General features: G+C 36.7%; 4 protein-coding genes across 4 annotated transcripts; all 4 read right to left on the reverse strand.

Moving 5' to 3' along the window:
- Nucleotides 1-2,318: 2,318 nt before the first annotated feature.
- Nucleotides 2,319-6,079, reverse strand: LOC137717634 (glutamate receptor 2.7-like). The gene is made up of 5 exons (XM_068457055.1): nt 5,735-6,079; nt 4,196-5,541; nt 3,773-4,085; nt 3,264-3,670; nt 2,319-3,103 (listed from the first exon to the last, which is right to left on the reverse strand). The coding sequence occupies exons 1-5, from the start codon at nt 6,015-6,017 to the stop codon at nt 2,549-2,551; spliced, it is 2,904 nt and encodes a 967-aa protein (XP_068313156.1). The 5' UTR covers nt 6,018-6,079; the 3' UTR covers nt 2,319-2,548.
- A 7,910-nt stretch (nt 6,080-13,989) lies between these two features.
- LOC137718094 (glutamate receptor 2.8-like) lies at nt 13,990-17,316 on the reverse strand. Its single transcript, XM_068457605.1, has 5 exons — nt 17,196-17,316; nt 15,717-17,059; nt 15,322-15,634; nt 14,816-15,222; nt 13,990-14,577 (listed from the first exon to the last, which is right to left on the reverse strand). Exons 1-5 carry the CDS (start codon nt 17,299-17,301, stop codon nt 13,990-13,992), a joined length of 2,757 nt encoding a protein of 918 aa, XP_068313706.1. The 5' UTR covers nt 17,302-17,316.
- A 2,511-nt stretch (nt 17,317-19,827) lies between these two features.
- On the reverse strand, nt 19,828-21,800 carry LOC137718282 (transcription initiation factor TFIID subunit 10-like). The gene is made up of 6 exons (XM_068457803.1): nt 21,643-21,800; nt 21,494-21,558; nt 20,881-20,943; nt 20,614-20,671; nt 20,476-20,526; nt 19,828-20,133 (listed from the first exon to the last, which is right to left on the reverse strand). The coding sequence occupies exons 1-6, from the start codon at nt 21,754-21,756 to the stop codon at nt 20,053-20,055; spliced, it is 432 nt and encodes a 143-aa protein (XP_068313904.1). The 5' UTR covers nt 21,757-21,800; the 3' UTR covers nt 19,828-20,052.
- Nucleotides 21,801-22,639: 839 nt separating this feature from the next.
- Nucleotides 22,640-25,935, reverse strand: LOC137717942 (uncharacterized protein At1g32220, chloroplastic-like). The gene is made up of 10 exons (XM_068457452.1): nt 25,759-25,935; nt 25,170-25,287; nt 24,891-24,979; nt 24,518-24,573; nt 24,374-24,429; nt 24,029-24,122; nt 23,863-23,942; nt 23,673-23,715; nt 23,347-23,438; nt 22,640-23,258 (listed from the first exon to the last, which is right to left on the reverse strand). Exons 1-10 carry the CDS (start codon nt 25,812-25,814, stop codon nt 23,085-23,087), a joined length of 858 nt encoding a protein of 285 aa, XP_068313553.1. The 5' UTR covers nt 25,815-25,935; the 3' UTR covers nt 22,640-23,084.
- Between the last annotated feature and the right edge of the window lie 1,931 nt (nt 25,936-27,866).

The raw sequence follows: 27,866 nt of genomic DNA on the forward strand, positions 1-27,866 counted from the left end.
CTGACCGACTTGGCTCTGATACCAATTGTTGAATAAGAAGAGTATCCAAGATAACTCTAATGATCCCAAGAAGAAGAAAATAGAGCACACTCTTAAAGAAAGCTCACAAAACAAACTAATTAACAAAGCTTTTCTTATTTAGCTCTAGGCTTTGTTTTTCCTTGGATGATTACAATGCTTGGGGACTTGGATATTTATAGCAAACCAAATGAAAGCTACACCACACACTTAATTAAACTAAGATTATTTGCTACCACACAAAACCCATTAATTGCACCTAATTTTTTCCACTCAACCATACCTAACATTGATTCTACCTAACATTGATTCTCAACATTCCATTTTTTTTATCCCACTGAATATCAATTGTTTTCTTGAGTTGTATCTGGAGTTCTATGCATTTCTTGAAGAGTTATGGCAAGATCAATAACTAGAACTAAGGTAATCTCTCACATTCTGGTAGAGAAGAAATCATAAAAATGATAAAACCCTATAGGCTGACGCCACAAATTCCACCCAAAAAACCATATATCCAGAGACGCATGACCATGGTGTTCGTTGCCACTCGAATAATACGAAGTCCTTAATTCTGTCGTTCAAATAGCTGAATGGACTTTCAGGCCAGTTATCTGGTGAGGTTTTGGCTTCATCCTGAACACCAGCGGTTCCATCTTATTGTTGAGCTTTTGAAAGTACGAGAGCTCATATTTTTGCCATAAAAAGTTTCGAGCGTGACCCTAATCCTTCTCCAAGTAGAAACTCTTGAATCACCATTCAAGACACGCCTATTTTTATATAGAAAAGAACCTAAAAATATGATGAGAGATAGAACTGAAGCCGTCCCAGCAATAAGAAAAGGGCCCCAAAAGCTGTTAAGGCCAAGACTGTTGCTTGATACTCTTGGATTTGAATTATCTTAGCAACTACTCTCTTGACTGAACCTTTTTTTTTTCAATGCTCATTACCTTCTCTTCCTGTGAAACGTCATGTACGAGAGGTGAAAGTTTCGGAAACACGTGTAAGCAAAAAAAAGGAAATCATGTGAAAAAAATCAAGTCCAAATAATAGACAAGTGTTATAATTTATTAAAGAGTAGTGATGAATAATTACTATGTGAAAAAACCATGGTTGAGAAAGAGAACCAGAAGCTTGTACCAACTTGATGTGAGGGAGAGCCACAAAAATCTTCATTAATTCGATGCTCAAGCACCCAAATGACAAAGCGAATGAAGACGAAGAAACAGGTTGTTGTAAGGCACAAGTCCCATGTCAAGGGCTTCAAGAAAACCCCATGCAGTTTTGCTCCTGGTGTCTATGATTGGCACAACCATTGCTACACCAGATTCTGTGTAGGGCGTTGTAAAGTCCACGTACACCGATTTGCAAAATTGGGATTCGGAGGAGCATTGCTCAAGTCAACACCTAGGTCTGCAACACAGATGATCGATATACAAGCTTAACGAACTTCACGATCAGTCAACTAAATGAATTTTTCTAATTATAAGGTTTTTTAAATACGGAATAATCTGAACAAAGTGGTCAGTAATATTCTTGGATTCTTGTGGACTGAAGAGCCAGAAAGTCAAGCTTCTAGTTTCAGCAAGCCTGATATGCCCAAAAAGACATATATACATACTCAAGACACCAAAATTCCTTTTCGCAAGCAACAGTCTTTTGAAACGTGTCAATTTATACCCTAAATCCTAATAAGAGGCCGCAGCGCTTCATAAGAACAAAACATTTTTTAGCTTCTCCAATTTTTCAAAACGTGTAAGTTAGTATCCTAAACCCTAATAAGAGGCCAGAGCTCTATAAGAACTACGATCATTAACTAGTCTGGGCCGGGTCATCGTATCCAGCCCCTCCCTCATTTTGTATTGGGCACACATTGATTAGGTGCAACCGAAAACTTAATTTGTGTGTGTGGCAAGTCAACGTCCTCATATATATGAAAACTGGCACGCATAAATCGTAACAAATATTATTGTTTGGATAAAATATACTAGCCGATTAAGGAGTGTGATTAATTCTTAAAATTTTAAAAAGAGTGAAAAAAATGATGAAGAAACAATTTTTCTTAATAAGTGCATATTTTATCTTAATAATACATAATTATTGTTTTGTCCTCCTTCTGTAAATATTGTGTATTAAAAGTGAGGGTAGAAAAAATAGGAATATGATTGCCATTTTATCAAAAGATACAAAATTACTATTTTGTCTTCCTTATGTAAGTATTGTGTATCAAACGTGATGGTAAAATAGGAAAAAAAGTGGTAAAAAGTTAACAATGAGGGTTCTCTTAATAATAATAGTATAGATAGATTTATTGACTTGAGGTGTACATATAAAACAAGTTAATTAACATAGTCTCCCAAAAGGTTATATACAATGCTACCATATTAATCTTCCCCCTCCCAGAGTATTGAAGATTCAACTAATAAAGACCCAACTTTAGCTACACTAACTTGACCTAAATCGCCCTCACATATATATACATGGATGACTATATTATTATCATACAAAAAATTTACAAACTTGTACGTGTTAATTAATTATTGGTTTCCTGAGCTCCTTCAGGAGTATTTGGTATTTCACCAACAGGTGTTCCTTGTTCTCTGAAGAAATCTGAGTCTGGATCTGTGTCGTTTGAACGGCCTGATTCAGGGCTTGGCGGGCAGGTGGTGTTATTGTTTGGTGAAGCCTCAACAGCTGCAGCTCCAACATTAGAGGATGTTCCATCTCGAGCGCCACTCTTTCTAAAAGTATGAGAGCTGAGGTCTTTTTGGTCAAAGAATCCAAGCATGACCCTAATTCTTTTCCATCCCGAGGCGTCCGTTGTCATGAAAATGTGCCGATGCCTATAACAGAAGGAGACTGCAAATATGATAAGAGCTGATAATGAAGAGACCCCGGCAATGAGGAAGAGACCCCAAAAGCTATCAAGGCCAAGACTGTTGGAATTAGAGATGGTCGGTTTTGTATCCGAACATGTGGTATCTGCTGTGAACCATTTGTTTTCAATGTCCTTCATCTCATCTCCCTCAGTCACGTTGAGAATCGCCCTCGAAACATCTGACACAAGAGGTGAACCTTTCGGAAAGACCTGTACGGGAGGGACGTATATTATTAGACACACGAGTGGATTTGTAGTGTGTATTTTGTGTGCGTGTGCGTGTAAGGGACATATATATAATACACAATATACAACAATAATGTGATTCATGGAGGATTAATTGTGAGCGAAGTAAAGAGGGAGCGCTTACAAAGCCAAAGCCATCAGTTTTGAATAGGGGGCCAATCATGGTGTATGTAGAGCAATATTTTGCGAGAAAAAGCTTCATGTTGGGGGTTTCATCAATAGCAGCAGCAATACCTCCGTTTGCACTCCCGTTTGTTAAAAATTCATTACATTGTGCTGAAGAATTATAAGGCCTTAATTTGGAGGGATGAACACCATTTTGTATCAGAAGTTTGCCGACAAAAGAACCATTAATGTACCCGATATACTCCTCCTCCTTTATTAGAACGCTTAAATTCGTAAAAGTTGGCTGAAGTTGTTGAACTGTTAATAGAGAAGTGAGACTGGCTGTATAACTTTGAGTCAGTACCAGCACCACAAACACCCATACAATCACCACAAACCTTGCCAAGTTGCTAATCACCGTCTCACCTGTAGATTAATCAAAGTAAAAAATGTGGATACAAAAATAATTAATTGTTGAATTTTGAGTAGTATATAAATATGGTTATGAAGTTGTATAGTAGTATTTACGGTGTGCAAAAACCATGGTCGAGAAGGAGAACCAAAAGCTCGTTCCAACTTGATGCAAGGGAGGCCCTCGAAATTCTTCGTTAATACGGTGTTCAAGAACCCAAACCACAAAACCAATGAAGACAAAAAAGCAAGAACTTGTCAGCCAGAGGTCCCATGTCAAAGGCTTCAAGAAGATCCATGCATTTTTGCTCTTGCCGTCTTTCATTGGCACTACCATTACCACTCCTGATTCCGTGTATGGCAATGTGAAGTCCACATACAAAGACCGGTCTGCTCTAATTGTTGTGTCCGCTGCCAACGCGTCGAATTTCTGTGACATAAAACATGATAATATATCACATCACCAAATTATGAGTACTGCAAATGATCATGAAAATTGAAAAGATTGAAGAAAATCAAGTTCATATTAATTTCACATACCCCAAGATAAACTTGATGGACCAAATCACTGTAACTGCCAGCACTTGTACCATCAGGCCTTGCAAAGGGAATGAAGTCATAAGAAACAGCGTATGGCAATTTTCGCATTGCAGCATCAAAGACGTCGATACAGAACCCGGAAACTTCGGTTGTATTGTTGCTAGGATCAGGTACCACCCTCACAAACTCAGCAAAAGCATCACTTATTGGAACTCCTACTTTCAACCTTTTGCCATATGTCGGGTTCTCCCATCCCTTGGGAACCGAGGTAGAATCTCCTGGCCATAAAATAGGTCCCAGATTCGATTTAGAAGTTGAATATGTAGTATTTTCTGTGTTTGTGAAATTCAATTTTTTCACCAGTCCACTCTGTGGTGTCCAAAACCCAATTGTTTTTGCTGCATGACCAATAACATTCACCATTTCAAAGATGGAAGGTTGTAATTGCCCATCAACAAAACTGAAATTCCCAGCGAGGCCTGTAAATTTAGTACTTGCCAAGGACTTGCCAAGTTCTGGACCATTTTGAGAGAGCCCCAAAGCTTCAAGATCAGTTGATGAGTTGGTGGAACCGTTCATCTTTTCGAAGCCAAAGTTCCTAGTCCCGACATTTTCAACTGCCATGGCTAATGCAAAAGCAGCATCATAAGCCCGGAGTGCAGGAACATCTAGTTCAGCATCAATTATGTTTGGATTTTCCTTTTGAAATTTCTTTTTCCATCGAACTCTAAAATCCATAAGCTCCACCTTTTGGGGCACATAAGTCCTCACGCCCAATGCACCTTCCATTGAATTAAGGACTGAAGAACTCATTGTAGTTATATGATTGGTTAACCCACCAGTCATGATCCAAACATAGCCTTCATCCATCATTCCTATCTCTTGCGCCTTGGCGAAAAGGTGAATACCAAGAGAGGGCAACATGTGCACAATGAAGACTCTAGTTTGCATCGTCCTTAACTTGTAAAGCTCTGCCTTAATTTGATCATCACTGGCCCCTGGAGGTATGACACTTCGATACGGGATACGAGCTTCAACTTCTTGCAAGGCATCGGCCAAGTAAGGTATTACTCCCTCACCGAATTCGTTGTCCACATAGATTGGCACCGCTTCTCTCCATCCAAAGGCCTCGATGATAGCACTTATAGCTTTGACTTGAGAGGAATCATTTTGCACAGCTCGGAAAAAATATGGACTCCGAATTGAAGTGAGGGAAGGACTTGTAGCTGAAAATGACATTATGGGCACTTGGGCTTCCTCTCCAAGATCAATTACAAAGTTGGCTTGCATCGATGATTTCGGTCCTAAGATTGCTTGCACTTGAAGATTCTTTATCAGGTCTAAAGCTATTTTTCAATAAAAAAAAGCACAAGTTACAGTTTTTCTTCTTTTCAAATAAAAGTAGTCTTATCAGATAAAAAGCTACATACGTATAGATGGGAGTCAAAATTAAATTGCAAAATTTAAATGAAACCACAAGATGAGAGAGAGAAGGAGGGCGAGAGAGAGAGAGAGAATGAGAGAGAGAGGGACAGAAACCTGCAGCAGCTGCATCGACAACGTCTTCTCTCGAGTCTCTAATGCTCAAGGCCAGCCTAGTTGAAGAGGAAGCACGGGAGGTATAAAAGTCGGAGAGGGCCATTTCGATGCAGCTCAACCAAACTTTTGTACTCGATGAATCAAGGTCATCAAGAACCACACCAACTTTCACCGGGATTGTTGTGTTCTGTGACTTCTGTCCCATGACCAGGGAAAGATTACTGCTTAAAGAAATAAGCAAGAAAAAAGAACAAATCAGGTTGGTTCGTGTCCTCCTCTTCATGTTGGTATGCCTTTTGCAACTCCGGTTGCGTTATTCAACTCAAATAAATATGTGTATATATATATAGAATGGAAGGATTGCAGACCAATATAAATCTGTTAAGATATTAAAAGAAATAAACCCTTCGATTGACAAGTTTCCGTTTACCTTGACCAAATCAAAGTGCTACCGTGATGTTGAACGAAACTATACATACCAAATCAAAATATTTTGGAGTATAGCATACTTCGAAGGGATGCTAGCTAGCAAAACAATGAAGTCGATCAACAAAGACCGACAAAGACAGAAAGTAATTATGTTAATTTGTTTTCTTCACCCCTCAGATCTTTCTGGAAGATTAGTACTTAGCAAGAGGTTCAGCAACCAGTCTGGACTGATTAGTCAGTTTTGACTTTTAGCTATATCAAGATGCTTCCAGGAAATTTACAACTTTGTGTGGTCCACCAAAATGTACATATTTGATTTATATGCTCAACCGTTGACCCATAAATCAAATCATATGCTGCCTGTCCAAGTAATAACTGACTTGTTAGTTATTTCAATGTTTCCTGTTTCTTTCAATTTTTCCGTGACGGGTATAAAAGTCGAAACACATCATAATCGGTGTAATATTCTGTAAGATTCAACGAACTTACTGGAGGAAAAAATATAAACTCATGTATAGTTGTAGCAGAGTTGGAATATGCTTAAGAAAATGAGTATTGGATTTCCCTTCTTTTTCTTTATCCTCAAAAAAAAAGGGATTCGAACTTAGAGCATCTTCTAATATTGGGAAGATAAGTAATTAAGAAAAATATTACTACCACGGGAGACGCATCAACTCGGGCTGTTAATTTATCAACTCATGTTTTGGCCTTATCGCTAATCACTACTCATACAGCAACTCAAGAAGTAAAAAAAATTGAAGATTTAAGAGCCGGCCGGCATGACAAATATAACATCATGGCCTGATGGTCAAATAAGGAATCAAAATTAAAATAAGGAATCAAAATTAAAATAAGTAGTTTTTCCATGTAATTTCCTTGATGGTGACTGGTAAGTCCTCACTTTAACAACCAAAATCTTCTAAAATATATAATTATCGAAGTGTTAAAAATTACTGAGAAACTGAAATAGAAATATGGAAACGGAAATTTTATTTAAATCCATGTAACTTCTTTTTACATTCAATTTAAATTTTAAATATAAATTGTCCTTTTTATCGTATTGCATAATTACCATTAAGTACAAAAATGAAATTAATAATAAAACCAAAATTTATCAATAAACTCACACACTATAATTAAATCTTACCATCACTAATTGTTTATCATGCATTCATTCTGGCTAAAACCCAAATAACTTTTATAGAGGAAAACAAGTTCTATTTTTTTATTGATGGATGGTGATTTTGAAGTTTTGAATTCTCCTACTAAAATATAACTCGATTTATGAAAACTTTTTGTCCATCTGATTTTAATATTTTTTAGAAAAGAGAAAATGAGTATTTGGGTTTCTAACTTTTTCTTTTTCGTTAATCCAGGCTAGTCTGTCCTCCTATACAAAACCCTTTCACTTCAACTTCATTTTACATTTGTAGCCGTTCCGATTGACATTTGTTCTCCTTGTAATTAATTGCTTGGGGTAGTGCATGTTAATGAGTGCAGGTTAGATCTTTCATCAAATAAAATTAAATAATTGCAGCAAAAAACACAAATAAATAAAATACAGCAGCCATAGAAAATGTTATAATGTTGTACGGAGCTCCAGTAGAAATTTGAAACTTTATCAAAAAAAATCAAATAAGATGTAGTGAAGCTAAAATTTGCAGAGGAAATTTTGAAAAACAAAAAGCTCTGTTTCTAAAGAGCTCAAGGTGGAAGGGGAGACAAAGGACTCAGATGATTTTTGAATTTCAAGTTTCTTTAAGATTTTATTTTATAATGGGTGTAAAGATAAAATACATTTTAATTGGGTTTGGAAGAGTACTTTGGTAATAAATTTGAATTTAAAAAGATATTAATTCTCTAGTTAAAAGTAATATGAGTTTAGAAAGTAAATTAGATGTAAAAATAAATTAAATGAGTTCAAATAAAATTTCTCATATGGAAATCTTAAACGGAAAGCAATCATCTGCAGAATCTGGACTTTTTTTGGTGATAGGAATCTGGACTTTGGACTTTGAAGAAGAAAGCACAATAATCTTCCAGTGTTTGAAGTTTGAACTTTGAAGAGGATTCGAGAACAAAAAAGAAGTCGAGTCATGGAAACAGTAGTTAGTCTACGATTCTACCCTATACTTGTTTTATATGACATTAACTATTTTATGTGTAGTTGGAAGTACCCCAGTCCAACTGCCTCCCCCCTCCTACCGGAGACATTTTAAACGATACAACCTTTTGAAATGAGGTCAGAATTGGGGAAGGTGGCAAATGGCAATGGTGTGCTTGACTCGCACTACAAAATTAGGGTCTTAAAATTAAGATACTTTTCAGTTGTTGAGGCTCACTCGATTATAATAAAACTTTTTTTTTTATTAACAGAAGTCTTTTTTTCCCTATTAAAAAAAATAGAAAAAAAAAAAGGTAACTTATTTAACGTAACAAAATAATCTCAATCATATGATTGGATCATTTAGAAATTTGTCCTTTTAGGTATAGAGTAGTTGTCACACGCTTACATCTGTGGCAATTTCCTTGCTTGTATTTTATTTTCCTAAAATAAAAAATCTATGATCACTTTTCTTATGTGGGCATTGTCAGTCTTCTAATTTATTTTTGTTTTTAAATTGAAGAAGAGAGGAAGAAAGTAAGAGAGAACATGGGATATCTAGATAGTTTTGGAGGTGGCTAGCATGTTAATTTGTTGTTTATGTCATAATTCTGAGGAATTTACTATTCATCTTTTCTTTGGTTGTCGGATATCTAGGCAGCTATGGAGGTGGCTAGCATATCAATTTGGTACCTATCTGTCTTTTTTAGATTCTCTGGTTGCTTTTTGGGATGCCTATGTACGTAAGCCTTTTTCCAAACAATTGCCCAATCTTTGAATTTTTACAAGTCTTTCTACTATTTCAGCTATTTGGAAAGTTTGAAATAAGTTTATTTTTTTAGGGTCGCCCAATCTATTTTCGTCATCTTTGCATGTCTATCAATTCTGGATCATTCATGGTGGGGAGTTTATTCCTAGTTATTCTCAAGGTTTTGACACTCGTATCATTTTTTCTATGGGGGATCTAGCCTATCCCTCGCAAGACGCCAACTATTCTTCATGTGCTTTGGTCTTCTCCTTGGTTTCCTTGGATTAAACTTAATACAGATGGTCTTTTCCTTGGTTTCCTTGGATTAAACTTAATACAGGTTTCGAATTTTACGTTTGGTTTTAGAGGGGTTAGGTTTTATGTCCCCCCTCTTTTTCTCATATCTTTATTGTTTGCGTTTCTAGAAGGGTGAGGTTTATGTCCCCCCCCCCCTCTTTTTCTCATATCACTTCAACATTTATCACAATACGTTCAAAACGAAAAAGCAAAGCATTCCTCAATCAATTATTAGAACTTAACAAGCATGAAATTACTAGGTTCAGGGCTACATAACAAACCCACATGATATTCAAGGTTTCCATTCCATCCATCATATAAATCACTATGTTTTCAACACGATACCTCCAACCACAGCATGTATCATATCAAATAACCAATGAAGCACAGTATTATTCTCAAGCCACATTAATCAACTAAGATAATCATAATAATAACAATCATATCCAACGTTATTCCACAATCCTATCAATTAATCCATTCATGAATCAAAGATGCATGATCTTAGCATTTAACTACATTCATCAACCAATGAGATAACATATCATTTCACAAATTTAATTAAAGAACTCTAAATAATTTCCTACTTGGATTATGAGTAACAACATGGTAAATCTAATTTATTTTCACAATGTCTATTGTGGATAGTCGAAACTAGGGTTCTAGACTAACCTTTTGGAAATGTACAAGAGTAAGGATTACAAACCACTCAAAGGAATCCAACCATATCGGGTTCTGAACCACTCAACGGAACCAAAATATTAAGCGGTTTCTCCTAATCTACCCAGATTTGTCGCATGTAAAATCAGTGCCTACATCATGGGAATGGTGCACTGGCAAACCAGAACTTGGATAAGTTGCGAAACTCGAGTGAGTGACAATAATACAAGTATGTGATAATCAATTAAAAGAAAGATCATCGATCACAGTTTACAAGCCTCAAATATAAGTTCTTAATTATGAAAACATAATCAAGTCTTTAAAAACTTCGAAGAAGTCACCCAGACATCCAACGGCTTTTCCAACTCAAGCCCCAAAGATTCTCAAAAACTATAGTTCATAAATACACTAAAATCTAGGGCTAGATGGACGTAGTTCGGCCGAAGCCTACATAAGTAACCAAACAGGAAGTGGCCCCCTATAGCGGATTAACCAAGCAGACCCACCCCTAAGTAACCATGTAGGTAGTGAACCCCCATCACAGATTAACCAAGCAGAGTCATTCCTACGAATCTGCTAGGCAGTGATCACCCCTAAGTATGTATGGCCATAAGGATAGCCCATCACGGATTAACCAAGCACGATCCATAAATAATATAGTCCTCCACCACAGATTAATCGAGCAGGGTCAAGATAACCAAGTAGGTAGTGACCCTCCATCGCGGATTAACAAGGTATGATCACTCCTAAGTATACATGGCCATAAGGATCACCCATCATAGATTAACCAAGCACGATCCATAAATGGTATGGTCCCCTATCACAGATTAACCAAGCATGATCATCCATGTACCACTGCTACATGATGCAGACTCAGTGTCACTTAACCGCGTGACACTAGGGTAACGATCCCCTACTAGCCCTGAGTTTAACAAACATTTCAATAGGCACTTCAAATCACTTTTTCACAAATATTTCCAGTCCATGAATCAAATCACATTTAATAAAAATAGATCGATGGCCAATTATAAAAATCACATTTCTACAGAAAACACTTTTATAAAACTAAGTCATATCCACAAAGGATACTAATATAAGAAAAACAGGATAATAATCATCTCACATATATTAAAATCACTCACCGAGACAAGTCCGCAAAGCCCCAGTGAGTCTCTAGTAATACTAATTTTAGTAATTCAATGGTTCAAGACTTATTGATCAAAAGTCAACTTTCAATCAACGGTGAGGTCCACACCCTAGTAATTTAATCCGGAAGAACCGTACATCGTATTTCATATTCGTAACTTCCTTGGGTCCACATTATGCTCCTATAATAACATACTAAAATCTCATCACGATCTAACGGTCGGATCTCTGCCAATCTCAAATTCAAGTGGCGGTCAACAATTAGTTTTACAAACTTAAAAATCCACTTCGGGTGAGCTTCAATTCTCCTTCCTTGGTGCTCCAACGTCCCAAAAACTAGTTGGATCTTGTTCCTAAGTCCAAGGGGAGTTGATTAAGGATGGTGATGGGTGGTGAAACTCACCGGATCGGAGGAATCAACGTCGAGCATCTCCGATGCTCCGGTGGGGTTATACACGGAAATGGACCTTAAACCTTCGAATTTGGGTGGAGATGGTAGATGGGAAGTTGTGGAAGAGTTATAGGTGATGGATGGTGATGATTTGATGGAAAAAAATGGTGGGATCCGCCAGAATTAGGTCGGGTTGGTGCGCAGGTGTAAGGACCAACGGGAAGGTTGGGAGCTTCCCTTTTTTCTTTTTTCTGTTTTTTTTTTTTTTTTTTTTTTTTGGCCCTTTCTTTCTCCTCTTCCTTGTAGCTGATTGGTCCCTTTCCCATTAACTGATTGGGCCGAAACCATGATTGATTCTCATACCCACCTAATGGGAGTTTAATTTATTTAAAAATTATAGTTTAGTAAAACGATTTTAAATGTTCGTACTTATACCGTTACAATCTGGACTCAGAAACGATTTTCGTCTATTCACTCGTGATTTTGAGATCTATTTGAAAACATTAATTGTGACCTCAAAAGGTCAACGAATTTTAAAGATTAAATACGAAAATTCAAACCCGATAACTAAACGATTTAATTCCTAAAATTAACGGAATTAAAATTAACTAATAAAGATAACGTAAACGTGAAATACGAATTTAAATTACAAGATGCGTAAAGAATAGTGAAATTTCGGGAATGGGATTGCACATGAGGTTTATATCCCCCCTGACTAGGTATAACTTTTTTTTCATTATCAATAAAAATTTCCATGTACCGTCTATTTCCATAATAAAAAAAAAAAAATTAAAAAGAACGTGGGATTGGGGAGAGAGAGAAAAAGGTTTTTTTTATTATTATTATTATTTTGTAAACAAAATATAGCAAAATTTTGTTTTGCAAAATTATGTTACTATCCTTAACTTTTTTGTTGTGATAAAAGACTAAATAGTTTTTTCAGCCTCTTTTGGTAACAAGGAAAGTTATATTAATATGTAGTTTAGCTATATTATTTACTACTTTAATGTGGTTGCTTTAATTTTTTTTTTTTTTTTAACAAACGATATTATTTAAATTAAGGGAAAGAGAGTGGGCTAGTTTTACAGTGGACTAACAATAATAATGTGGTTCAAATTCACCTTTAACAAAAATCAAATCTAATACCTCTCACTTACAAATGAACAGAAATATCACTAGACCGTAGTACTAAATGACTTTTTAATTTACTATTTTATATATGGAGATGAATGAATATTAATACAAAAATTGTTTTTGCTGATCTATGCTAGGAAATGAAATGATCATAACGGATGTTGAAATATGAAAAACAAATAGTCAAAACTATGAAATTATATATTGACTCAAACCATATGTGATTAAAAAAAACAGATATTGACAATACTCAAAATATATGCGAATAAAAAAAAACAGATATTGACACAAAATTACAAATAATTTGTACAATATCAAGGAACTTGTCAAAGCATTTTTCAATTAGTTATCAAATTTTAAGACATCGCTTATTTGCATGTAGTTTTAATATCCTAGTGAATTGGGTATTGAGTTTTCATTCATATATTCCAAGTTCGAATCCCCTCCCCCTCACACAAAAATTATTGTAATGGTTTCGAATCATTCCTCATCCCCTTAATAATAATAAGTTTATTAAAAAAAAACAACAACAACAACATAAGGAAATGGCTTATTGATTGGTAATAACATGTGATATCTGAATGTCACACTAAAAGTTGGTCACCACAGGAAACTCTATCCAAAGTTCAATTGATGATAACTAGAGTTGTTTATTTTGGATGATTGTGCAGATTTAGTCTCTTAACTATCACCTCAGTAAAAATTAGGTCTCTAAATTATTTTTTCGGTTAAATAAGTTCCTAAATTCATTAAAAATTGCTAATTTCACCCCTACTATTATATTCAAAGCTATTTTATCCAATTTTTCGTCAACTTAAATCACTTGACATATTTTAGAGTGTAATACCGTCATTTTCTCGTCTATAACCCTTAACATTTCATATGGGCTGCGAATCTAACGTCTAATTTACCTTCCAAAGTTAACGTACACTATTTCTTGTGTAAAACTACCAATTTACCCTACAAAGTTAACTCTATACACTATTTCTTTATGAAAAATTAACAATCTACCCTCCAATATGTACCATAATCAAGTAATGTAACTTAAATTAATGGAAAATTGAATATAATAGCTTCGAATATAATATTAGGGATGTAATTGGCAAATTTTTATAATTCAATAACTGATTTTTCTGAAGAAAAAAAAAATTAGGACCTAATTTTCACTAACGTAATAATTCATGGACTAAATTGACAGTTCATCCTTTTGCTTATATAGTTTAGGGTTTATGTCTTTACAGGAAAAGAAGAAAAAAAACAAATATAAGTAACCAAGTAGAAAATGGTGATACAAATTCCAGTCAAATAAACTACACAAGAGAACTAAGTTTGCTTCGGAACCCACGTCACGGCGTTAGAAGGATTTCTCCTGGCTGTTGCGGAACTCTGTCTGAAGTTTGAGCCTCGGACCTGTTCTGTTCACCCATGCGTGGGTGAGCTCCTTCAGCTGTAATCAGTATTTCTGGGTGGTCTGAAAGGCCTGAGGCAGGGCTTGGTGGGCAGGTGCTGTAACTGTCTGATGAATCCTCGACAGCCGTAGCTCCAAAATTGTAGGTTTCTCTATCTCGGGAGCCACTACTCTTTCTAAAAGTATGGGAGCTAAGGTCTCTTTGGTCAAAAGTTCTAAGCATAACCATAAATCTGCTCCACACAGAGTCACCTCTTGTCGCGATGAAGATATGCCAATGCCTATTAAAGAAAGAGACTGCAAATATGAGAAGAGCTAAAGATGCGGAGACCCCGACAATGAGGAAGAGGCTCCAAAAGCTATCAAATCCAAGACTGTTGGAATCGGAGATGGTGGGTGATGTATCTGAACATGTGCCTTCCGGCGCAAACCATTTGTTTTCAGCATCAGTTGTATCATTTCCCTCATTCACGACCAGGATCGCCCTTGAAACATCTGGCACAAGAGGTGAACCTTTCCGGAAGACCTATATAGGTGGGCACCCCCAAAAAAAATAAATAAATAAAGGAAATCATATGAGGAACATTAGAATGATAAAACCATCTCGAACTTGCTCTTGTACAGCGTATATTTGGTACCAAATCGCTAATAGAGGTGAGACTCAATGACGCTAAAATTGAATCCTACCTGTATTAGTAATGTGGTACACAATGTATAAGCAGGTGACACATTACTTCTGAGAGAAGTAAAGAGAGAGCTCTTACAAAGCCAAAGCCATCGGTTCTGAAAATTGGGCCAATCATGGTGTATTTCTTGCAATATTTTGCAAGAAACAGCCTAGTGTTGGGGGTTTCGTCGATAGCAGCAGCAATACCGCCTTTGGCACTCCCATTTGTCAACAATACGTCACATTCTTCCCTAGACGTATAAGGCCGTAACTTGGAGGGATCAACACCACGACCTATCAGAAGGTCGCGGACGAAAGAACCCTCTCTGTACCCAATATACTCCCTATTGTTTATAAGATCGAGTATATTCGTAAAAGTTGGCTGAAGTTCTTGAGATGTTAACAATGAAGTTAGACTCGCTGTGTAACTTTGCGTTAGTATCAGCACTACAAACATCCAAACAATCTCCACAGACCTTGCCAAGTTGCCAATCACCCTCTCTCCTGTAAATTGATGAAGTAGAACGTGATGATACAACAATTAATTGTTGAATTTTAAGTATAATTATGAAATCTTTCACGGTTGTACTAGCTAGTACTTACGCTGTGCAAAAACCATGGTCGAAAAGGAGAACCAAAAGACTGTGCCAACTTGATGAGGAGGAGGACCGCGAAATTCATCATTGATACGGTGTTCAAGAACCCAAACCACTGAACCAACGAAGACGAAAAAGAAAGCACTTGTCAACCAAAGATTCAGTGTCAAAGGCTTTAAGAAAATCCATGCACTTTTGCTCTTTCTATCTTTCATTGGCACTACCATCACTACCCCTGATTCTGTGTATGGCAAGGTAAAGTCCACATACGAGGACCTGTTTGCTCTAATTGTTGCGTCTGCTGCCACTGCATCGAAATTCTGTCACAGATTATTAGTATTACAACTAATGATAAAATTGTTAAACAAAGTGAAATCTACACTAGTTTCTAGTACTACGTACCCCGAGAAATACTTGATGCACCAAATCATCGTAAGTGCCAGCACTTGTACCATCTGGCTTGGCGAAGGGAAAGAAATCATAGGCAACATTGTACTTTAATTGGCCCATTGCAGCGTTGAAGATGTCAATGACGTACCCAGTAACATGAGTTGTATTAGCGCTAGAGTCATATACTACTTTCACAAATTGAGGATAGCCATTCTCCACAGGAACTCCTACTCTCAATCTTTTGCCGTCTGTCGGGATCTCCCATCCCTTAGGAACTGAGGTAGAATCTCCGGGCCATATAATAGGTCCAACATTGGATTTAGAAGTTGAATAAGGATCACTTGTGTTTTTCGAGTTCAATTTTTTCACAAGTCCACTCCGTGGTGTCCAAAACCCAATTCTTTTTGTTGCATCACCGAACACATTTACCATTTCAAAGACGGATGTTTGTAATTGCCCATCAACAAAACTGAAATCCCCACCAAAGCCTCTAAATTTAGTACCTGACAAGGATTTGCAAAGCCCTGGACCATTTTGGGAGATCCCAATTGTTTCGAGATCATTTGATGAGTTGGTGGAAGCATTAGCCTTTTCATAGCCAAAGTTTTTAGTCCCAACATTTTCAACTGCCATGGCTAATGCAAAAGCAGCATCATAAGCCCAGAGTGCAGGAACGTCTAATTCAGCGTCGATAATTGTTGGATTCTTCTTTTGGAATTGCCTTTTCCATCGATTTCTAAAATCGACATATTCTTCTGTTCTGGGCACATAAGTCCTCACACCCAGTGCACCTTGCATTGAATTGATGACTGAAGCATTTGTTGTACTCAAAAGGTTGGTTAACCCATTGGTCATTATCCAAACATACCCTTCATCCATCATTCCCTTCTCTCGTGCCTTGGCAAAAAGGCGAGAGCCAAGAGAGGGCAACATGTGCACAATGAAGACTCTAGTCTGCATAGTCATTAGCTTGGAGAGCTCTGCATCAAGCTGGTCCTCAGTGGCTTCTGGATGTATAACACTTCGATATGGGACACGAGCTTCAACTTCTTGCAAGGCATCTACCAAGTAAGGTATTATTCCCTCACCATAATCGTTGTCTACATAGATGGGCACAGCTTCTCTCCATCCAAAGGCTTGGATGATAGCACTTATGGCTTTCACCTGAGAGGAGTCATTTTGTGCTGCTCGGTAAAAGTATGGACTTCGAATAGAAGTGAGGGAAGGATTTGTTGCTGAAAATGAGATGATGGGCACCTGGGCTTTGTTCCCCAGATCAATTACAAATTTGGCTTGCATCGATGACTTTGGGCCGAGGATTGCTTGCACTTGAGTATTCTTTATCAGGTCTAAAGCTGTTAGATCAACAGAAGGCACAAGAAGTCAGCTACAATGCTTCTTTTACTTAAAATAGAATCATAGAGTGAAAGTTGTTGCAAACTGAAATAAAACACGGTCTACGGAGAGAGAGAGAGAGAGAGAGAGAGAGACCTGCAGCAGCTGCATCGACAGTGTCTTCCTTGGAGTCCCTAACGTTTAAAACCACCCTGGTGGAAGAGGAAGCGTGAGAGCCGGTATAGAAATCTGAGAGGGCCATGTTAATGCAGCTCAACCAAACTTTTGCACTGAGTGAATCAAGGTCATCAAGAATCACACCAACTTCCACTGCGATTGTTATGTTCGGAGACTTCTGTCCCATAGCCAATGAATTAATGCTTAAAGAAACAAACAAGACGAAAGAACAGACTAAGTCGGTCAGTTTCCTCTTCGTCATGGTCGTATCTGCTTCTGGATGGAAAGGTAGTCATCCAAAGATACTTGGATCGGTATTTCTGATTCTAATGTAGTTATAGCATACAGAAAACTCGGGGTGTAAGAGACATGGTTAATTACATAACAATTTCGTCGTAAATTACTAATACCTCTTGTTGGAGTAGCTCCAAGATAAAGTTTGTCAAGAATTAATAGAAACAAATTAAGCCTGTGTACGTAAGTTTCATTTACCTGGACCAAATCGCCTTACAAGCTAAACATGATGGTGAAATGCGTAGTACAAGACCAAAGTACAATTAGAATAATGATGTCCAACTGTTTTCTTACTCCCCAAAGAGCTTCTGGGAAGCAATGAAATATTAAAATTATATTAGCATAGTAATTGTGAAGGTTAAGCATCAATTGTTCGGCTTTTTTAATTTTTAACAAGATGATATTTTCAGGAAATTTACCAGTACTGTGGACCTCATCGAAATCTACATCGTAATAAACCTACATAAAATTATTATATTTGCCCTATTTTAACACAGAATATATACTGCTATTGTCAATCTCTGCATTTGGTTTTGGCCTCATGCAATAATATCTACTTGAAGCTTAAAATAAAACATCAAAACCCAGGCCAAAAGGTGTGCAAGTTTTCCATGATCATACAGAGAAGAGATGACCGATACTTAGGGGACGGTGAGGCCAATTTTAACACCTTAAGTCAAGGATGAAACTTAATTATGTCATTAGTGGCTTTATTGAGGATTAGTCAGCCTTGATCAGGAGTTGCTGTTAGTTCTGGGTCCTGAAGGTCAGCCTCATCAGCAGCAATAACTGGAGATTCATGCGATCTGTGTCGCGGCCGAGGAAACACTAGCTAGAAGAAACAAGGAAGAAAACATAATGAGAGAGGTTGGTTCTTTTCTTCAACTCCATGCAATGGTAATGAGTATGGAGCCTGAAAGTATTGTGCCAACTTGATCCGAGGGACTGGAGGGCCACGAAAATTTACAGTACACAATGTCGAAACCAGTCCAGATGAAAAAGCAAAGACTTATCAGCCAGAAATCCCATGAAAGAGGCTTCAAGAAGTTCCATGTATTTTTTATCATGTTATTTATTGCGAAGAAATTTATATGTAATTTTGGGATGAAAATTCACGATTAATTAACCATTCGAAGCAATTTCTTTGCACTCTCTCCATCTGCAGAGAGTGTTGGAGTAGCACACAGATAATACATTTAATTGTTAGTTAATAAGGAACTCAAAGCCTCTGCAGGTTCTTTGCACTCTCATCAAAGTAATACATTTTTTTATTTTTTTTTGAAAAAAAAACGATATTATCTACTCTAAGGAGAGAGGGTGGGCTTAACCTCATAATAGACTAGCAATAATGTGGTTCAAATTCGTCTTTGACAAGAATCGAATCTAAGACCTCTCACTTACAAGTAAAGAAAAACATTATTAGACCATAGTACTAAGTAGCAGTAATACGTGCTTTTAAAACACACAAAAAAGTACATTAATACTAATGTCAATTTTGTTTTGAATCTCCAACTGCTAAAATGTCACATAACAAAATTAGTCTACATGTTACACGCTTAATTCTACACAAGGTTTTAGGTTCGATTCTTGCAAGGACGAATTTAAACGACATGTTGTAGTGCTAGCTCGAAACATGCACCTTTTTTTTCTATGTGTAGCCTACTAAACTCTTTGGTTGAAGATGGTGTTTTACTACAGTGGCGAAAAGCAATAATGCGCACCATAGTGCGGATTCAATCCTCACCAATCCCACTACCCTTAACATTTTGTTTTTATGGGACTACCCTTAACATTTGTTAAAATTCAGTAAACTAGGAGAATTTTTTAATTTTTTCTTAATTTTATTATTAAGAGGGAAAAAGATTTCGAAACTATTACAACTATTACAATAATTTAGAGAGTAGGAATTTCAAATTTGGAATGCATGGGTAAAACCCCAACAGCATATCTACTAAGATATTAAGAACATGCAAGTTTGGAACTACTTTACTCGACTAGAATATCAAATTTTAATTACCACAGACAAATTATTAGATTATAATATTGATTTTCGAATTTTGTTTTCTTTAATTCCTTGTTCTTTTTTGCTTAATTGTTGTGCATAATCGTTATACTAATTACAAAGCAGTTTCTAGAGCCTTGTAGTTTACGTTCACGAAAAGCAAATCATAGAATTGCCTAAAAATGCAAGCACTTTACAAAGACAACGTAAAACTAATTGGAAACGTGAGAACAAATTGTGCTCATCCAAACTAACTTTGAACAAGGCAAGTACTGAAAGGGTTTAGGGTTAAGAGAAGATGAAGAACCAACAACGTTGTTTCAAAAATCACTACTACGACACGAAATAAACGAGATGCAATCGTTTTACTAATTAATCCATACATGTACAAGTTAACTACTTCATATCAAGAATATCTTCTGCCGAAAAACACCAAGTACACGAAGCAAAAGAAAAGAGCGATCGAGCATCACCTAATCCATGTAGAATTACTAATACAACCACACACTGTAAATGGAATAACGCGAATCCAATTGCAAATTACTCTTCCCTTGTTGCGGGATCCATCCCAGTTGAAGGGCTGTCCGCAAAATACTCTTGGTGCTTCACATTGACGCCATGCTGCTCAATGGAGAATAACAAGATGAGCACTTTAGGTAAACGAAAACTAACACAGAAGCAATAAGTGAAAACAAAATCAGTTTAAAAATCTAATTAGGGCCAGGCGATCTACATTGAGCTATTCTAGAACTGAACACGAGACTTTACTAATATTGAAGATTCTATGAATCCCACGCCTCTACAGAAAACGTAAAAAATGCAGGAATAATATAGAGGAGAACAAAAATAACCCATTTGTAAGTTCAAAAGGCTCTCCGGTTTTGAAAGAAATAGAAGAATACTGAGGTGCATGAAAAAGGTAGCCTACCAAGCTAAAGTAATTCAAAAGAGTGTAGTCATTACCTCACGCAATGCCCTTGACAGGTCTTCCATCGTCAATATTAGACGCTTATCCTGTTGCAACATTAAAGTTAAGACGACATGTGATTAAAATTTAGATAAACATAAACACTCATCTCACCAGAACAATGATTGGAGTACCTTTTGTTGTTTGTCCCTTTTGTCTTTGACTACAGAGGCCTGTCTCGCTTTGCATTGCCTGTTTAGCAGCATAAGCATGTAAATATTTTCCCCAATTGTAATACCTTATACACTGGCTAACTACAAGTACAATAACCTACGAATATAACTAATTAATACTGGACCAACAGCCTACTAGTGCAATTATACATTTCTTGTCCAATATTCGACAAATCATAAATGTGAGCTTGTGTCATGAGGCAAGAGGTGAATAACTTAGTGACTTACTGAAGAGCATCAGTTGCAACCTCAGAAACAAACTTTTGCGTGGCGACAGCTACCAGCCTGATTCTGCAAATGGAGTAAAATACACACTTCAGCATACAAGTGCAAGCAAAGAAATACATTAAATTCAAATTGACAAAAAACAAAATAAAACTAGCGGCACTTTGCCATTGTCAGCTCAAATGGAATTTACACCGAATTTCCTCTACATTAATGGTTGCAACGGTGCAATCTAATCTATGTCAAAAAGTACAAACTTTCACCCATCAAACAGGTGACCAGTTAGCGCAAATTCGAAACCGCTAATTGGAACGAAGGCTAGGAAGCAAACGAACGAATGTATAACATAGATACGGTTCCCACACCCAATCGAAAAGAAGGAAACAGATCACAGACAACAGTGAGAGTCTCATACCCACAGCTTAATTTACATAGCATGAGTATCTAATGAACTACAACTCTGAAATTTTCGACCAGAAACATGCTTTACACTTAACAAAATCAAATCATACTTAACAAACTCAAATTATTAATCTCACAACCCTAACCGCAACTGAAATCTCAACTGAGCAAATTGCAAATCGTCCCAAAATTTGAAATTGGAACAAGTACCTACAATCGAACGTCGGGGCACTGGAAGCCGCTCTTGGCCAAGTAATGCTCCACGAGCTCGTCGGGTATCTGAAAGCAGAAAAAGTCAGGATTTCGATTTCGATTTGATCGGAATTTGAAGGAAAAAAATAAGATTGGAAAGTAGGGTTTTACGGTGGGGGTGTAGTCCATCAAGGAGGCGAGGAAGTCGGTGAGGGCGGCGTCATCGTCGTGCTTTCCGCCGTCGCTCGGTTGCTGGTTCTGGTTTTGAGTTGGGTTCTGGTTCATCTTCTTTCCCTCTCTCTCTCTCCAAAATACGATCTTTCGTGATGAGTCTTGGACTCTGATTTGCAGATTTATTGGCCTATTTTATAAACAAGTAATTTATTTAACCGGGTCGGGTTGTACCTATTTCCTCATCCAACTATCCGTTTTGGTTACTAGTGCAACAGACTGTGCAGTAGGGAAAGGGATCTCTTCGGATCCCTTCCTCTTAATCCATCAAGTTCAAAGATTCGGCTATTAAAATTTAATCCAACAGTTACAAATAGAGATTTACTTTAAAAGTTATAATAATCTTAACCGTTTGATCAAATTTTAATGGTCTGGATCCTCGAACTTGATGAATTAGGAGGAAGGGATCCGGAGAGGATCCTTTCCTGTGCATTAGTACCCAATAGGACTGTAGGATGTGTTCCAAACTTCCAACTAGCCGGTTTAAAAGTGCTTTTCCAAAACAACCCTACTCCAAAAAAATAGTAACAGCTGCAGCTGAATCCAATCACAAATGGACATGTGTCCACCTGTGATTAATGGATGCTGAATTGATTAATGGATGCTATTCTTTCAGCAGTCTTTCTAAAGAGCGGTTTTACAAGACATATTTGTCACAACTTCTGAAAGCTAAAAGCGTTTTCTATCAACTAGGAGGTTTTTAACTACATTTGACAACTTATTGTTTGAGTCGTAAAATTGTAGTGAAAAAAAAAAAAAACCATCTAGCATCTTCAACTCCCAAGTGCTTTTTTAGGAAGCATTTAAACTTATAATGAGAATTTCAACGTGTCTATAACAAAAGCGCTTATAAACAAATGCTGCTTGCAGTCCCACGTAAAAAGTCTCAAACAAGAAGTGCATCAATCTTATGAATAAAAATCCAAGTGTGCTTGCAACTAATAAGCATTTGTTAATTATTATTATTAAAGCACTTCCAAACAAAAACACGAGCTCTTATTTCACCCAAATAAGAGAAACAACACAGATGACTATTTTAAGGTACTAATACCAATTCTATAAAAATCTGAGGATCGGACCATGCTATTAATCCCAGGTTGCAAGGGACCAAGATACACACTGATAAATCAAGTGAATCAAAAGTAACGGCCACCCTCTTCCAGCCAAACTTTTAACATGTTCAGCTGGGGAAGAAATTATTGAACAAGTAAATCTCTACTTTTCACACGTTATTAAAAAAAAACCCCGATGTAATCTTCGTATCAAGATTCCGGTTAACAGAGAAAAACCAGGATCTTCACGAAGAAGACTTTGACACCCTTACATCACACTCTGCAGTCTGCACTGACGAACCAAACAAAAACGAAAGGGGCACTACGCGTCTACTTCTTCTGGGTATAACGCTGGATCCCTTGGACATCTACGATCCCAGGAGGGAAGACGGGATCAGTAGCTGCTCTAACGGCAACATTTGCCACGGAGGTGACATTCACTGGAGGAGTAAAGAGAGGCCCAACAAGCGGAAGCTGGCTCAGAGGTCTTGTATATTGAAATAGCTGCAGTCATATGTTTGAATATAAATCAGATGATCTTTTTCTCGAGTGGAGGACTAAATGCAGAATATATGAAGAACTACAACTTTACCATCTCAAGTGGATAACCAATTACACCGAGAGGTAACTTTAAACTGCCAACACTTCGAGTCCCATAAATAAATCCAGGCCTCAAGATCACTCCTGAAGAGGGCATGTAAAGTGTTATACAATAAAAGTGTCCAATATTGTCAGAAACATAAGCCATATAACTAATGCTTCAGTCTCTTGTGCTTGGTCTCAAGAAACATGGTAACTTAATGTTTTATGAAGATATGGATTGAAATTAATGAGACAAGATGTAACCAATGGCTAAATAAAATTTCTCAGATCCTAGCCATCAATCGAAAAAATGATGATATGAGTAAGAAACCTCACCTCCGTAAGGAAATTTGGTTAGCAGCTCTGTCTCTGCAGCTCTCTAGATTGACAAGATACAGTAAAGGATTTTGTGTCAGCTAAGATTAGATATGTTAAGCATTACAAGCAGACTAATTATGCTAATTCTTCCAGCAGCCCCTAAAAACTAGCGACCAACATACAAGTAAACTTAAACAAAGCATGGTACCTTTCCCTCGTAATATCCCCGCAATAAGTAATTTGCCACGCCAAAATCAGCAGCAGAGATATAAACAAATCTTTTCACACCTGCGGATCAACACCAATTGTCTAACAAGTAAGCCAAAGAAGTAGCCCAATACAAAAAAAAATAAAACATATATATGTATATATACCTTGTTCAGCGGCAGCTCTAATTGCATTGATGTTAGCAGTCCCATTAATCTTATACATGTAGGAATTGGAGCCAAACCCACCAACACAGGATATCTAGGACAAGAAACCATATTAGGAAAAGGAACCAAACATCTGATCCATTAATGAAAGCTAAGCATGAAGAACAAAGGGATAGACAGTTTCCATTCTATACAATAAACACATTCTGAACCAAAATTTGAAGAAGGGGGGAGGGGAAGGACAATATATCACATGGTTAGGGAATATGTCAGTGTGTGCATGTGTCTTTACTACGTATTGGCGGATGGGAATAAGGTTAAACAGAGCATTATGGGACTTCATACCACAGACGTGACACCATCGAGGGCATCCTTCCATGACTCAGGCGATAGAAGGTTTCCTGAAAATGGAAATACTTTTAAAAGGTGTTTCTACATTAAAAAAGAAATTATGAGTCATCAATCAAATATTATTGCAAGAAAGTAAACCTTGATGCCAGGTCATACTGTCGGCCCATGAATCATGTAATTTTGACCTACCAGACCTGAGGAAAAAAAAATAAGATAGCACTAAAAGTGAGGTTCCAATATCGAATCGAAAAAAAAAAAAAATCAAATAAAAGGTGATACAATCATAGAGGTATAAAGATTTCTTTATCGTGTATGCAAAAGAATTAGGTAAAATGATCTTTGAGTTGGAAACAATTACTTCACAGTCGGATAGTATTGCGTTCTTATATATCATACAAGCATTGAGATGGGCACAGGCCTAAACTGAGCAACACTAATGAACAATTCATTGCCATCAACTTAACACCAGCACGCAGATACCAACCATCAAATACATAAAGACGAGTTATACCTGCTAAGGCTAGCGACAGACAAGCCCCGCTCCAATGCTTCTCTACAAACATGTGAGCCAACAAATCCATTTCCACCCAAGACAAGCAACTGTATTAAGAAGCTTAGAAGTCAACAAACATAACACTATAGCATAGAGATAAAAAATAAAAATAAAACAACAAAACATTTTCCCACTAAATGGGGTCAGCTGACACTATAGCATAGAGATGAAGACAATAAAATTATATCACGAAATAACAGTTTCAAACTTTCAATGCCTTTCGAAACAAGATAGTACCTTCTCTGTTGGCGGAGGGGGAGTGCTTACAGTCTCTGCTTCCTCAACTTTGAAGGGTTCATCAACCTTATCAGAGTCTGTTGTCAGATACCTACCATTCCTCGGTGCATCCGATACACTGAATTTACAGAAATCAGGAAGTAAGGAAAACCCAATTCTCCTCTTAACTATCTTTATTTTATTCATTTTCCAACCACAAATTCAACAATGTAGAACAACCCATAGCAGTACAAATAATCCGAAAACCGAAAAATATCCATGAACCCAGATGATTAAATTTCGTATAGAACCCCAGAAGTAGAAAACGAAACCTAATGGTCTAAGATCCCAATTAGTAAATTTAAGGTTTTTGCATTAGTTTCCCAATTCCCACGCTTTCTCGACAGCCAAACACTCACTGCATAATAATTCGATAAACAACAGCATCAATAGATTCAATACCAAAAAAGAACCACAAACACATTCAAAACCATAAATTAGCAGTGCACTGAGTGCAGCTATACAAATTGAGTATTAATTCCAATTTTATATATTTATATATATATATATATATATATATATATATATATAATTGAAATAAAAAACTTACAAGAGCCTGGGAAGTGATGATCTTGTATGGATCAACCGCGAGACGACCGTCCTCATTTTTTCGAATTCGCGGTTACACACAGTCCCCTTTTTTCTAGGGTTTCTTAAATTTTGGTTCTTGAATTTGCTTTCTCGGAGAATGCCCGGAGCGCAAGTAACCGGAAAGTCTGTAGCTTCTTGTTTTACAGACAAGAAGGAACAGATGGCGCGTAACTGTGGAGACAAGTGGTTCGTGCAAGGCCTTAGGGAAAACGCAACGTGTACACACTCACACCGCAAGCTTTGCGTTTCACGAGGCGAGAATATGTTGTTTTTTTTTTTTTTTCCTATTGCTGTCATGTCATTTTATTTGCAAATTTTATTAACAAAATTATTTTCCTTAACATTACCTTTCAATTATTCTATTTCGATTTATTTACTAGGATTGAGGAGTGTAAGAGAACGGATGTACTGCTCATAACTAACTGATCTAACCTAAATTCGACTTCTAGTACCACAACTCGCAATTGTATAATCTCACAAACAAAGCACCTTAGTGACTTAGTCTCCCAGTAGTTTCACAATGATACCTTTAATTTTACATAACTTTAATGAAAAGCTTCCGGTACTATTCACTTTAACGAAAAATTACATTTTTACACTAAAAAGTTAATCTTGGTACTATTTATTTTACCCTTTATCTTGTCCTTATCGTTAAAACTCAAAGTTTTCAAATCATTTTCATTAATTTTCTTTTAATTTTAATCAACCACTGTCTGCAAAGATGGGCTAACCCAAGACCTTCTCGGTTAGTAAACTGGCCCAATTTTATTTGGATTCTCATTTTCTGGCCTTGAAAACCTCGTTGCTTAGTCTACACTGGCCTGGATTTTGAGCCAAGCTGAGACGGGCTGAAATTTTGAGCCCAATATCGTGTTGAGAGAAGTATGGCTCCTTAAGACTGAGGAGTTCCTCCTCAATTTACTTTGTGTTCGATTCGTAAAACTTCGCGTTTATAGTTGGAACCGTTTATATCATATACACTTTGTAATAAATCATCTCTATAAAATTTCAATTAAAATTAAGATTGTTTAGTCAATTAATTATGACAAATAGATAGACGTCCATTGAGGAGCCAAGTTAATTCTTATTGTTTTCAGTTCCTGCATTTGATTGCAACAAAGATTATGGAGGTAAACCTTTGTATTAAGTACTTATATTTTAACCAATGGAAGTTCTTCTTTGCACATTTTCTTCACAAGTAAAAGGTTGAGATTTAACTAACTGATAATTTAGTTAATGCTCAACTGTTTAACATAAAAAATAATGTGCAGTTAAGCCAAGCTCTTGTAACCAAATCTCAAAAATTGAACATTTTATTAAAAGAGGAACTTAGTAGACAGTATCGCGTTTTAGTAGCATAAACGAGTCACTAAAGCAGTGTCAAATCAGCATGATCAGATAAAAATCTTAGTCCAAATCACTCAGATCTTAATAGTTACGAAGAAAACCAGATTTGATATATTCCTCTCTCTCTCTCTCTCTCTCTCTCTCTCTCTATATATATATATATATATATATATATATATAATCCAATTTGTTCTACTCGCATTGGCATCCATGAATCCATTCCAAAAAATGAATCTGTCCAGTGGCCTCCACTGTGCACGTTGACTCTTTTGCGCTGTGAGTGAAAAAGGAAGAAAAAGAACATCCTGCAAACCCTGATCTTTTGTGAATGCCAAAGGCCAACACAGTGGAATTGAACATCTGATTAGAATCATGATTTGGAATAAATAATAGGAACAGAATTTTGGAATTTTGAATCCATCAAATTTTCACACCTTGCATGGATGCAGATATGCAAATATGCAGTAGTACTATGAGAAAAAATAGAAAGAGACATTATCCGAATATTAGCCAAAGTGCGCATAAACTAAGAAAACGACCCGAGTCTGCCCTAGCTGTAGCCTTTACTTCTGAAGCAAATATCTACTAAATTGCTCTACGAAAATGACATAAAACTAACTTAATTCCATATATCTGAGAAATACAACTTTTAAAAGTGTGAGAATATATGCAGCATCCAGGATGTTGCAGAACTCATTGCCCCAATTTAAGAATTGATTT

The sequence above is a fragment of the Pyrus communis genome, chromosome 15 (assembly GCF_963583255.1).
Source record: "Pyrus communis chromosome 15, drPyrComm1.1, whole genome shotgun sequence".
In the NCBI taxonomy this organism is placed as follows: Eukaryota; Viridiplantae; Streptophyta; class Magnoliopsida; order Rosales; family Rosaceae; genus Pyrus; species Pyrus communis.

Excerpts from the sequence above, each read along its gene's own strand:
- LOC137717634 (XM_068457055.1), bottom strand. The coding sequence starts at position 6,017 with ATGAAGAGGAGGACACGAACCAACCTGATTTGTTCTTTTTTCTTGCTT. Across the intron at positions 4,086-4,195 it reads TCCATCAAGTTTATCTTGGG|AAATTCGACGCGTTGGCAGC; the intron begins GTATGTGAAATT and ends TTTATGTCACAG. Across the intron at positions 3,104-3,263 it reads AAACTGATGGCTTTGGCTTT|GTCTTTCCGAAAGGTTCACC; the intron begins GTAAGCGCTCCC and ends CCTCCCGTACAG.
- LOC137718094 (XM_068457605.1), bottom strand. The coding sequence starts at position 17,301 with ATGGCCCTCTCAGATTTCTATACCGGCTCTCACGCTTCCTCTTCCACC. Across the intron at positions 17,060-17,195 it reads TGTCGATGCAGCTGCTGCAG|CTTTAGACCTGATAAAGAAT; the intron begins GTCTCTCTCTCT and ends TTGATCTAACAG. Across the intron at positions 15,223-15,321 it reads GACCATGGTTTTTGCACAGC|GAGAGAGGGTGATTGGCAAC; the intron begins GTAAGTACTAGC and ends ATCAATTTACAG.
- LOC137718282 (XM_068457803.1), bottom strand. The coding sequence starts at position 21,756 with ATGAACCAGAACCCAACTCAAAACCAGAACCAGCAACCGAGCGACGGC. Across the intron at positions 20,944-21,493 it reads CAGTGCCCCGACGTTCGATT|AATCAGGCTGGTAGCTGTCG; the intron begins GTAGGTACTTGT and ends CTCCATTTGCAG. Across the intron at positions 20,672-20,880 it reads GTTGCAACTGATGCTCTTCA|GCAATGCAAAGCGAGACAGG; the intron begins GTAAGTCACTAA and ends GCTGCTAAACAG.
- LOC137717942 (XM_068457452.1), bottom strand. The coding sequence starts at position 25,814 with ATGAGGACGGTCGTCTCGCGGTTGATCCATACAAGATCATCACTTCCC. Across the intron at positions 23,943-24,028 it reads TAGAGCTGCCGCTGAACAAG|GTGTGAAAAGATTTGTTTAT; the intron begins GTATATATACAT and ends GTTGATCCGCAG. Across the intron at positions 23,259-23,346 it reads TTGGTTATCCACTTGAGATG|CTATTTCAATATACAAGACC; the intron begins GTAAAGTTGTAG and ends ATATGACTGCAG.